The sequence below is a fragment of the Somniosus microcephalus genome, chromosome 22 (assembly GCF_052327205.1).
Source record: "Somniosus microcephalus isolate GS21.2 chromosome 22, FLI_Smic_1.0, whole genome shotgun sequence".
NCBI lineage: Eukaryota > Metazoa > Chordata > Chondrichthyes > Squaliformes > Somniosidae > Somniosus > Somniosus microcephalus.
The window spans coordinates 35,017,486-35,030,710 of NC_141008.1; the positions used below are offsets into that span (position 1 = coordinate 35,017,486).

The 13,225-nt window shown below is 46.0% G+C and overlaps 1 protein-coding gene across 4 annotated transcripts in view; it reads left to right on the forward strand.

Annotated features, from left to right (window-relative positions):
• The window catches only part of LOC147102168 (syntaxin-1A), a 256,279-nt gene that overhangs the window by 181,820 nt on the left and 61,234 nt on the right, over positions 1 to 13,225 (forward strand). For all 4 annotated transcript variants that reach the window (XM_085964451.1, XM_085964453.1, XM_085964452.1 and 1 more), the window contains exon 6: positions 7,115 to 7,223. In XM_085964451.1, coding sequence (XP_085820577.1) covers positions 7,115 to 7,223 — 109 coding nt within the window. The remainder of the gene's footprint in view (positions 1 to 7,114; positions 7,224 to 13,225) is intronic.

Sequence of the window (13,225 nt, forward strand, 5' to 3'; positions counted from 1 at the left end):
CTCATTGAAACTTATAAAATTCTAACAGGACTAGACAGACTAGATGCAGGAAGGATGTTTCCGATGGCGGGGGAGTCCAGAACCAAAGGTCACAGTCTAAGGATAAGGGGTAAGCCATTTAGGACTGAGGTGAGGAGGAATTTCTTCACCCAGAGAGTGGTGAACCTGTGGAATTCTCTACCACAGAAGGCAGTTGAGGCCAATTCATTAAATATATTCAAGAAGGAGTTAGATGTATTTCTTAAGGCTAAAGGGATCAAGGGATATGGGGAGAAAGCAGGGACAGGGTACTGAATTTGGATGATCAGCCATGATCTCATTAAATGGCGGAACAGGCTCGAGGGGCCGAATGGCCTACTCCAGCTCCTATCTTCTATGTTTCTACACTGTCCCATCAGACACTCCTAGATCAGGGACAGCATGGGTTAGGTACAGTGTAAAGCTCACTGTACACTGTGTCCCATCAGACATTCCCAGCTCAGGTACAGCATTGGTTAGATAGTGTAAAGCTCACTCTACACTGTTCTATCAAACACTCCTAGGTCAGGGGCAGCACATGTTAGATACAGATAAAAGTTCCTGTACAGATGGAAAGCATTTTGTTCTGCACCAATATGACATTTTCATTTATCTCAGTTATCCTGGTGATCTATCTGAGTGCAACTACCAATCTAGCACCAATTTGTGTTTTAAAAAAAAATAAAAATCACTGGAACTATTCAGCAGGTCAGGCAGCATGTGTAGAGAACACAAGTCAACATTTTGTGTTTGAAGCCCCTTCTGTTCTGAGGAAGGATCCCACACCTGAAACATTGGCTTGTGCGCTCGACAGATGCTGCCTGACCTGCTGAATGTTTCCAACGGTTGCTGTTTTTGATCCAGATTTCGAGCACGTGCAGTGTTTTGCTTTTTGACCAATTTGTGGGCAATTGTGTGCTATGGACTCGCCCATACTAGAAACTGGATTTAAATTGTCCCATCTATACCCATGAGTGTGAGAAGTTTTCCATTACAACATGCTGTGCTGGATTCAATCTTGGGCACCAGAGGTGAAAGGCCAGTGTCTGTTTATACACTGTATGAATAGAACTGCGTTTATGTGGTAAACCATAAATGTATTTTGATGCTTTGGCAACATAAGATGTAACTTATCATGCCAATAAAGCGATTTGAATTGTGAATTGTCTGACCCTCCCTGGAGTTGAAATGCTAGTGTATGACCTTCGCTTGGGGAAGTGAAAGGTCAATATCTGACCCTCTGGTTGGCACTACTGCAGTTCTGTCGCATTCAAGAAAACGTCGACACATTTTGTGTTGGGTTGCAGACTGATGCAAGAGGTTTATGCTGCTAGATCTGTCTATTATGTTGCAACGGTTGGTGATAAAATCAGAGTGCAGTTATCCAACATAAATCAGTATTTTCCTGGTAATTATTTTGTCATTCCCATGACTGCACTGTCCTTCAGTAACAGATGGTCTTATTTCAGTGCATTGGGTCTTCAGTGCTGCGCACAGTCATAGCAGACGTCAAAGCTGCAGGTTGCAACACACACAATGCAGATCTGTGCAGTGACTGAGTAATAATGCAGCAGCCGGACTGGCTGACAGAGTCGAGAGACTCCACACCCAATAGGGATGAAGCTCTCTCACCATCGCTGTAAAAATCCAGATAAACTTTTTAAATAATTAAATTGATGGGACAAAATTTTTTAGCATAGCTCAGCAGCTTTTTGGAGCTGCATGGAGACATAGACCTGGAGCTGGATTTTCCCTCTTTACGGCGAGTTTCCAGAGGGGTGGGAGGGGAATCGAGGTCGGAGCAGGGAGGCGGCGGTAGACCTCACTGCCCCATTTTCCTAATATCCCACCTGATTTGGAGCCGGATAGCAGCGGAGCATCCAGCCCTTGGTACCATCAATATTCACAAAGTGACTGCTTGATTGTATCACAAGTGAGCGGAAAGCTCATATTTTGGGATCTTTGACCATTTTTCCACAGAGAGGATTTGGAAAGGGGTTACAATGAGCAATTTGTTAGTCTGTCTTGGCTGTTGATAAACACCTCACACCCACTGTGTTGCGAGGTCTGGATCCTGTCCACTTGTCAGGAGCTGTATGGCATAGGCCCTCTGCTTTGGCCAGTGAACACTGAGATAAAATCAAAGACACAAACACTCACTCAAGTCAGCTTTTTAAACAAAAAACTCCAAGAGCAAGATTTCCCTAGACTCAGAAGGCTAAAATTCAGCAGGGCAGTTAGAAGTTATTTTGTTTAAATCAAGCAAGAGGATCCACTGATGTGGTGAAGTAGAACGTGTTCATTATCTTGTATTATTACGCAAATACAAGTGGCACTGATTAAATTGAGTGAGTCAGCTGAATATATTTCAACCTTACACAATGTAATTGGAAAAAAACAAGTTTATAAATAAGCTAAAATAAAGCTGCAAGATTTTTGCCTCCCTGAGGAATCCATTGTAATGGGATATTCCTATCCTCAGTGATGTGACATCATCTAGAAGGGAACAGAAGAGAAATGGCCTACGCCAGGTTGTAATATTCTATTTAGTGGAAACTGTTAACCCATAGATGCTCTCAACTGCTACTGGTCTGTTTTTGCCAAGAGTCGATTGCATGATCTCAGAGTGGTTATTGTTGTAAACCTGGTAAAAGCACTGGAGACTACAAAATCAAACCAAGCTACCATTAACCATGCTGTGTGACTTGTATAACTTGACTTTTCGTGCCTGCCAGTTATAGTTCAAGGCTACTTATTGTTTAAACATTAACACCACGGATTTTCAGGTTGGGGACATAGAAGCTCAAACACTCAAAGGTGAGGCTGAAGATAGACCTCTCTCAGCAACGGAAGGTGCTGCTTTTATTTTCCACTCTTCAGGCATGGAAACTGCAACTTTGAAACTGTTAATATTGTATTCTGAATATGAGGGCAAGTTTTCAGTCTCCTGTGATCTGTGTTCCTAAACCAAGAGCCAGTATGATGGAACAATATCTGACAAAATGGTTGCCCCATGACACCAATATATATGACGCAAATTAATTCTCAGTGAGCAGTTGGATTTCTTCAATAGCAGGGCCCACTTATGAATTCACATTATAATGAGAATTTATCATTAAAGTTCTGGATTGTGCAGTATTCAATCTCTGCGATTTATTGGATGACTCATCTTTTTAATTTTACTGAGGCAGTATCCATTGTGATCGTTGATGATTCTGTAAATATGGACAGATGGAGATAAATATCCTCAAATATTAGATGCATCAGCTGCCAAAGGGGCCTGCTCAGACTCGGTAACTGTTTGTTACATCCACACAGGCTGTTTCATTTCTGTGGGCAGGAAAGCTTTTGCTTGAGAACTTCTTCCACAGTTTTAGCTTGGTTCAGTTCTTGCAGCTTCCCTTGTTTCGGCGTCTCCTCAACTCCTGCACTGTCCTCCTGCAGTTCTGCTTTTGGTTTCAGTCCCTCTCTCACACCTCCTTGTTCAAATCATTCTTTCTGACACTCTGGTGCTTTACTCTCCGTTTCCTCAGCTATCTCGATCAATACTCCGTGCCCCATTCGCTGGTTTTGGACCACAAGTCTCTGTCCTCAGAGTTGTTGTTGGACACCCTGAACTTTGCAGGACTGTTGCAAGCCTCCTGCCTATCAGCCTTCCAAGTCTCCCTCAGTCATATGCAGAACTATACATTCTCTTTATTTAGCGAACCTCTTCTGCAACTTCCTCCAGAGATCCAACCTCCTGCTGCTGCTGCATTAGGCTGGCGCTGCATGGGGCTGGTACTGCTCCAGCTGCCCTCCCACTGCTCTATTGGGCTGGTACTGTCCCAGCTGCATCCTGAGTGCCCTCCTGATGCTTCACTGGGCTGGTACTGCCCCAGCTTCGCCCTAGAGGGCACTCATCTGCAGCAGTCCTATGCACTGTAACTCACTGAGTCCTTTGACTCATTTTATGGGGGTATCTTGATTCCTTCCATTAGCTGTCTGCCCTGTGGATGAGGGAATGATCACTGACACTGCCCACCTCTCTTCACTTTGCCAGAAGCACTGGTTTACACACTCCAAGAGATTCCATGTTAACCACTTCACTCTCATCGGTTTTAGGTTGAATTGTCAGAGATATTGGAATGAACACTCCATTGAAGCACTGTCACGTATCACACATCAATCATCAATAAATGGTGTGAGCCGAAAGCACAGGTAATGTCTGTTAATAATCTGTTCCACGCTACACTGTCTCTTCAATGAAAAGTACCCAAGGGAGAGCCTCTTGCAACTCTTCAACCACAAGGTTATTAAAGAACAATTAGAGCAATTAAAACCTCTGCTGTGTGCACTTCCAAACACTAATTTTCAGAATGGGTGTAATTAAGCACTGAGAGTGAAAGCTCAACTAGAGTTATTTTCAGTTCCACATTTGACCTCATTTGATGAACTCGTGTTCAGTTTGGGGGGGGGGGGGCTGCAGGGAAGGGAACAATGGGGGAAAAAGACCTGTGTCACCATAACAAATCTACGTTAGTCAGTGCTGGAGGCCAACCTGCCCATGTATCTGTCATGTAAGAACCAATGACATAGGAACATTTGGCGAGGTCTTTCACAGGGACTCTGAGGAATGAGGTTCCCCATTAAAGTGTAAAGACCTCGAGGATAACTTTAGGTGCCATGCACTGGGCCAGCTAGGGAGGAACTGATTAGACTTGTGGTTCGAAAGATGAGAAGGAAAATTTCTGCTGCTTTTTTGCATAGGCTGGTATAAATGTGAAGCCAGATAACATGAAAAGGTCTTCACTGGCAGATGCTGGAAAGGAAACAGATTTGGGAGCAATCATTGATCAGACTGGTCAGTGTGAAACAGGGATACTGGGGTGCATCTGGATGGCACGGCATTTCTTTGTCCGCTCCTGTTCTCTTCCCTTCTTTTGGTGAGGTTATTCGTCCAGCATTTTACTTCTTGTTTGTCATACATTTTCCTCCTTTGGGAGGGACAAATCTCTTTCTTTTTCCTTCAAGACCTGATTCCCGTTGTTCTGCTGTCAGCCTTTGCTGCCTCTTTGCTCAGCCTCTCTCTTGCTGCTCTCTCTGGCTGCCCCCTCTTGATGTCCACTTTCGGGTCTGTACTCTTACCTCTGATCAGGGGAAGGTTTATTCTCTTTTCCATGCTCAGCTAGTAGTAGTTCTGTTACTCTTGCTATGTTTACTGGCGGTTTATTAACATTTGACTTCCAGTACGTTTGATCCTACCTTGCAGTTTCATTGTTCTTTTGGTGGCCTCCAATACCATGGATTCCTTCCCATGGTTTTGTTGTTTGATCGTGGTGTACAGTACTATTGTCCCCTCCCCGTGGTTTCATTGTCCTATGTTCAGTGGTTATATTCTGTACCCTTGAAAATTTCCAAATAATAGATTTTTTTAAAGTTGGATAAATATTTTGTTCCTCATGACCATGGGAACACTCCCCATAATTTGCGACTTTAATCTGTTTGTAAACAAACTCGCTGGGTATCTTTCAGTTAGTACCTCGGTGTCATGCTCCTGAATGGCCAACAATGTCATGATATGTTACAAGTTACTGAATTTACCAGAATTAATATTATATCCTATAATAGTAAGAGGGCAAGAGAGAAGAGGTGAGAATGTTAACAGATGCTAACAGGGCCCAAGCTTAGGATGAACATAAAATAATGAATATACTCAAGTATTCATGAGAGGAAATAGTACTAACATGTCTTTAGCCTAACCATCTTCAGCTCCTTCACGCCATCATAAGGTCATGAGTGGAGCTGTTCACTGACTATTCCAGTGCTCAGCTCCATTCACAGCTCCTCCAATAATGAAGCAATCCATGCCAGCCTACAGAAAAACTTGGGCAATTCCAGGCTTAGGCTGACAAGTGGTGGGTAACATTGTGTAATGACCATCTCGTACAAATGAAAATCCAACCATCTCTCCCTGACCTTCAACAGCACGACCATCACTAAGTCCCACACCATCAACGTCTTAGGGTCAGCATTTTTAAAAATTCATTCACGGGATGTGGGCATCACTGGCAAGGCCAGCATTTATTGCCACTCTCTAATTGCCCTTGAGAAGTTGAATACAACTGAGTGGCAGAGGGCAGTTAAGAGTCAACCACATTGCTATGGGCCTGGAGTCACCCATAGGCCAGATTTCCTTCCCTAAAGGACATTAGTGAACCAGATGGGTTTCTACGACAATCCGGTAGTTTCATGGTCGCCATTACTGATACTAGCTTTTTATTCCAGATTTACTTAATTATATTTAAATTCCCCAGCTGCTGTGGTGGTATTTGAACTCGTGTCTCCGGATCATTAGTCCAGGCCTCTGGATTACTAGTCCAATAACATAACCATGCTACTGTACCCATTGACCAGGAACTTAACTAGATCAGTCATATCAACATCAGATGTACAATAGCAGAGCAGAGGCTGGATACTCTGAGACCAGTGGCTCACCTCATGACCCCTCAAAGTCTATCCACCATCTACAAGGCTCAGGTCAGGAATATGATGGAATATTCACCATTTACTGGATGGGGGGCAGTGGCAACAACATTCAAAAAAAAGTCTAAATTTTCCAAGGGATCTCCCTGGGCCACTCTGGAAATGCAGCAGGATCGGAAAGGATTGTACTAATTCTAAGTTTACTGCCTACAATCCTGACTGGAATAATCCATGGTTTGCTGTTGAGCAATTTTAAAAATAAATATCTCCCAGTAATAGATTATCTGTCACTACTGAGAAAATGTAAAGTAGGAAGACAAAGAATGTATTCCTAATTTGCAAATAGAAAATAGCTTTAAATAAAACCTGAGCAACAGCTCCTTCCTTTTTAGGTGAAAAATGCAATATTCATGTTAATTGGAGGTTCCAAAACTGGAAACTGCACAAATAAAGTGGGAAAAATAAAAGTTTTCTGGGGAGTATAATCAGTGGCAGAATCAGGGTGCACGTGCTCTCAGCTGGGGAGCAGTACATAGCACAGGGTGTGGATAACAGGCCGCTCGCTGTGGCTGCCGTGACCGTACTTTTATTGCACAACTCCAATTCAAACCCTGTTTCTCTTTGCTTGCAGCATTCTACACTGTCCCGTAAATTTGTGGAAGTGATGTCCGAGTACAATGGCACACAGACTGATTACAGGGAGCGTTGCAAAGGGCGAATCCAACGGCAACTCGAAATCAGTAAGTGCCTGCAATTTTCTTGGAATAAACGCCATAGAGAACCACGGTAATATAATGGCGCTCAATAAATGGGCTGCACACAACCTGGGTTTGCTGCTGATGTGGGTTGGGAGCCAGAAGAGCTTTTGAAATTAACCTGTGACAGAGAAAAAAGCTGGAGTCTGTACCGTCGGACCCATGGGTCCCACTACATTTATGTAGATAGTGGGCAAGTAACGGCACACTCTGGTTCACAGGGGATGTGAGGTCTGCCTATGGGAGTGGTCAGTGACACTGAATCCAAGGAAATGTCTGCTGCAAAATGTAATAGCCATTAACAGCAGTACATAGCTTGGAGCTCACTTACATTAGCACAGACGTTATGAGGAATCTGACCTCCCAGTCATACCTGAGGCTGAGAGTTACCACAAAGGCAGCATCAGTGACTTACATGATATAAAGGGGGGGATATTTACTCACGGGCTATATACAAGGGGTGGGTGGGCTGTGACTGACGGCAGATATAAGGTGTGGATGTGACTTCTTCTTCTTCTTATAGTGTCCACGGACAGTCTATACATAGCCCAGCCAGAACTGGACACATTTTTGCGCCTTGTTGTTGATATAACAGTCAATGCCGGTCTTGAAAAAGACCTGTGTTTCTGACATCGACGACTACTTCCGTCTTCAGGCATGCTGTGCGTGGTGGTGGTAGAATTGGTTGAAACAGGGCCGCGACGTGAATGCTTCTACCTTGACCCCTGGATGTGACTGATGGGCTGTAAATGATGCGGTTGTGATGAACACACAGTCATGCAATCAAAATAAGCTGGGTTTGTGATTCTGCTCCTGGGATACAGGAGCCATGGTTAGCAGTGTAAAGGCTGGGTGCAAGCTCAAGGACATTGTCCCATTGCCACAGTGTCATGCTTGGCTGCCAATGATTAATAGGTGCAGATAATCATTGTTAATCTTCATACACATGGCTTCATAAAGTAGAATATCATTTAGTGTTCCTCATTAAATCATTCTACATAGGAAGGAAGTTTGCATTTATATACTGTGTTTCATGTCCTCAGGATGTCTCAAAGTCCTTCACAAATAAATACTTCTCTGAGATGCAATCATTGGTGTTATGTTGGCAAATGCAGCAGACATAAGAAATAGGAGCAGGAATAGGCCACTTGACCCCTCGAGCCTGCTCCGCCAATCAATAAGATCATGGCTGAACTTGGGCTCAAAGCCACTTCCCAGCCCGTTCCCCATAACCCTTCACTCTCTTATCTTGCAAAAATCTGTCTATCTCCACCAATGACCCAGCCTCTCTGGCTCTCTGGGGCAGAGAATTTCACAAATTTACGACCCTCTGAGAAGAAATTCCTCCTCATCTCACTTCTAAAAGGGCGACCCTTTATTCTGAAACTGTGCCCCCGCGTTCTAGATTTCCCCACAAGGGGAAACATCCTCTCTGCATCTACCTTGTCGAGCCCCCTCAGTATCTTATATGTTTCAATAAGATCACCTCTCATTCTTCTAAATTCCAATGAGTATAGGCCAGCCTGCTCAACCTTTCTTCATAAGTCAACCCCCTCATCTCTGGAATTAACCTAGTGAATTGTCTCTGAACTGCCTCCAATGCAAGTATACCCTTCCTCAAATAAGGAGACCAAAACTATATGCAGTACTCATGGTGTGGTCTCGCCAATACCTTGTACAGTTGTAGCAGGACTTCCCTGCTTTTATACTTCAATCCCCTCGAAATAAAGGCCAACATTCCATTTGCCTCTTTGATTACTTGCTGTACCTGCATGCTAACTTTGTGTTTCATGCACAAGGACCCCCAGGTCCCTCTGAACTGTAGCATTTTGTAATCTCTCTCCATTTAAATAATAATTTGCTTTTTTATTTTTCCTGCCAAAGTGTATAACCTTGCACTTTCTCACATTATATCTGCCAAATGTTTGCCCACTCACTTAGCCTGTCTATATCCCTTTGCAGGTTCTTTGAGTCCTCTGCACAACTTGCTTTCCCACCCATCTTTGTATCATCTGCAAACTTGGCTACATTACACTTGGTCCCTTCATTCAAGTCATTAATGTAGATTGTAAATAGTTGAGGCCCAGCACCGATCCCTGTGGCACCCCACTAGTTACCGTTTGCCAACCAGAAAATGACCCATTTATCCCGACACTCTGCTTTCTGTTAGTTAGCCAATTCTCTATCCATGATAATATATTACCCCCAATTCTGTGAGCTCTTATCTTATGCAGTAACCTTTTAAGTGGCATCTTATTGAATGCCTTCTGGAAATCCAAATACAGTACACCACATCCACTAGTTTACCTTTGTCCACCCTGCTCGTTACCTCCTCAAAGAACTCCAGCAAATTTGTTAAACATGATTTCCCTTTCATAAAACCATGCTGACTCTGCCTGACTGCATTATGATTTTTCCAAATGCCCTGCTAGTGCTTCCTTAATGAAGGACTCCAGCATTTTCCCAACGACTGATGTTAGGCTAACTGGTCTATAGTTTCCTGCTTTCTGTCTCCCTCCTTTCTTAAATAGGGGTGTTACATTTGCGGTTTTCCAATCCGCTGGGACCTCTCCAGAGTCCAGGGAATTTTGGTATATTGCAACCAATGCATCCACTATTTCTGCAGCCACTTCTTTTAAGACCCTGGGATGCAGGCCATCTGGTCCAGGGGACTTGTCATCTTTTAGTCCCATTATTTTACCAAGTACTATTTCCTTAGTGATAGTGATTGTCTTTAGTTCCCCCCTCCCTGTGGCCCCTTGATTATCCATTATTGGGATGTTGTTAGTGTCTTCTACCGTGAAGACAGATACAAAATATTTGTTCAGAGTTTCTGCCATTTCCCCGTTCCCATTATTAATTCCCCAGTCTCATCTTCTGAGGGACCAACGTTTACTTTAGCTACCCTCTTCCTTTTTATATACCTGTAGAAGCTCTTACTATCTGTTTTAATGTTTCTTGCCAGTTTACTCTTATAATTCATCATCTCTCTCTTTTTTTAAGTCATCCTTTGCTGGTTTTTAAATAATACTATTTAAATAAAAAACACAGTGAAATGCATACTGTGGTTTGTAGTAGTATCGAAAGGAACTTAGAACATAGGAGAAGGCGAGGATGAGAAAAAGCTATTCATCCAATCAACACTCATTCCTCCAGTATCCTAAGTCTGCCATCCCTCTAGTACCCGAACTATCACATTGAAGTCTGTTTCTGCAGTCCCCTAACTTTATCACATTGAGGCACCAAATATACTTTAAAGGTTCCAAATATTTTACCTCAAATGCTTTGCCTAGCAGATTATTTTCACTCTTTAAGGATAGAACGTTCTTCCTGATATCTGTTAAGTAATTCTGAATTTCTGTGTTCTGATGATACTTCCCAGACTTGATTTGAAATAATATTCTGGGTTTACTTTACCACAGCCAATTAATATTTCATGCACTTCAGTGAGGTCCCAGTTTAACTGACCTTCTTTACAGGCTGCAGAGCCTGAGCTCCTCTAATCTTTCCTCGTATCGCATCCCCTTTACACTTGGGATTTGTTTTGTTGCTCTGCTCGTCAAACACTGGCCGTCTCTGGCATGTCTGGTGCTCCCGTGCCCTCGAATTGCAATTGTGCCAGAACTTCATAATCTCTTGAAATAAAAATAGTTTCTCTCTCTATCCCTCAGCTTGGTAGATTCCTGTGAAACACACAGGCTGAATGTTCAAAGAGCTCCTGAACTTTGGAAACGCAGCAAGAACTAAGGAACCACAAAAAGGACCTGGGGTTTGACACTCTTGGTTGCTCCAAACAAAGAGAAGCATTATTGGATGTCTGGGTATCCGCATCAAATAATAATGTTACCCATCAATGATACATGGACAGATGTTTTGTTGGGAATCAGAGCACATCACATGGCACTTTGATGAACAGCAGCCAGACATTTTAAGATAGGGCAACCATCTGACATCGAATCATAAGTAACTGTTTATAAGCAAATTTCCAGATATACATGTTAGCTGTTGCAAGATATAAATACACTGCTGAAAGAGGGAGGGTGGATCTGAATGGAAAGCCCCACAATTATACATTCAATTCAACACTTCAAAATCAGCTCTACCTGAACTAACTCACAGGAGCAGCAAAACCAAGTTTACCCTCTGTGTGGTAAAAGAACAATCCCCTTTTAAGCGTAATTGGATAGATGCTGTGTGGTATAAATAGTCTCTTAATTAGTAATGATCACTCTGTCCTAACATGGAGATGAAGGACGTACATGGGAGAAAGTTAACTCTTACGTTTACCTCTTTTTTCCTCTTGCTTTCTCTTTCACTCTCTATGTACATGGTGCTGTCTGTGCATCTATCCATCTCTTCCCTCCCCTTCCCCTCTCCTTCCCTCCCCTTCCCCTCTCCTTCCCTCCCCTTCCCCTCTCCTTCCCTCCCCTTCCCCTCTCCTTCCCTCCCCTTCCCCTCTCCTCTCCTTCCCCTCTCCTCTCCTCTCCTCTCCTCTCCTCCCCTTCCCCTCTCCTCCCCTTCCCCTCTCTCCTCTCCTCTCCCCTGCCCCCCTCCTCTCCTCTCTCCTTCCCCCCCTCTCTCCTTCCCCCCTCCCTCTCCTCTCTCCCTCACCCCCTCCCTCTCCTCTCTCCCTCACCCCCTCCCTCTCCTCTCTCCCTCACCCCCTCCCTCTCCTCTCTCACTCACCCCCTCCCTCTCCTCTCTCCCTCACCCCCTCTCCTCTCTCCTTCACCCCTCTCCTCTCCTCTCTCCTTCACCCCCTCCCCTCTCCTCTCTCCTTCACCCCTCCCTCTCCTCTCTCCTTCACCCCTCTCCTCTCCTCTCTCCTTCACCCTCTCCTCTCCTCTCTCCTTCACCCCTCTCCTCTCCTCTCTCCTTCACCCCTCTCCTCTCTCCTTCCCCCCTCCCTCTCCTCTCTCCTTCCCCCCTCCCTCTCCTCTCTCCCCCCCCTCCCTCTCCTCCCCCCCTCCCTCTCCTCTCTCCCCCCTCCTCTCCTCTCTCCTTCCCCCCCCTCCCTCTCCTCTCTCCTTCCCCCCCTCCCTCTCCTCTCTCCTTCCCCCCCTCTCTCCCTCACCCCCTCCCTCTCCTCTCCCCTTCCCCCCCTCCCTCTCCTCTCCCCTTCCCCCCCTCCCTCTCCTCTCTCCTTCCCCCCCTCCCTCTCCTCTCTCCTTCCCCCCCTCCCTCTCCTCTCTCCTTCCCCCCCTCCCTCTCCTCTCTCCTTCCCCCCTCCCTCTCCTCTCTCCTTCCCCCCCTCTCTCCTCTCTCCTTCCCCCCCCTCCCTCTCCTCTCTCCTTCACCCCTCTCCTCTCCTCTCTCCTTCCCCCCCCTCCTCTCCTCTCTCCTTCCCCCCCCTCCCTCTCCTCTCTCCTTCCCCCCCTCCCTCTCCTCTCTCCCCCCCTCCTCTCCTCTCTCCTTCCCCCCCTCTCCCCCCTCCTCTCCTCTCTCCTTCCCCCTCTCCTCTCCTCTCCCCTTCACCCCCTCTCTCTCTCTCCTTCACCCCCCCTCCTCTCTCCCTCACCCCCTCCCTCTCCCTCACCCCCTCCCTCTCCTCTCCCCCTCACCCCCTCTCCTCTCCCCTTCACCCCCTCTCCTCTCTTTCACCCCCTCCCCTCTCTCCTTCACCCCCTCCCCTCTCCTCCACCCCCTCCCCTCTCCTCTCTCCTTCACCCCCTCTCCTCTCTCCTTCACCCCCTCTCCTCTCTCCTTCACCCCCTCTCCTCTCTCCTTCACACCCTCCCCTCTCTCCTTCACCCCCTCCCCTCTCCTCTCTCCTTCACCCCCTCCCCTCTCCTCTCTCCTTCCCCCCCCTCCCTCTCCTCTCTCCTTCCCCCCCTCCCTCTCCTCTCTCTCCCCCCTCCCTCTCCTCTCTCCCCCCCCTCCCTCTCCTCTCTCCCCCCCCTCCCTCTCCTCTCTCCCCCCCCTCCCTCTCCTCTCTCCCCCCCCCTCCCTCTCCTCTCTCCCCCCCCTCCTCTCCTCTCTCCTTCTCT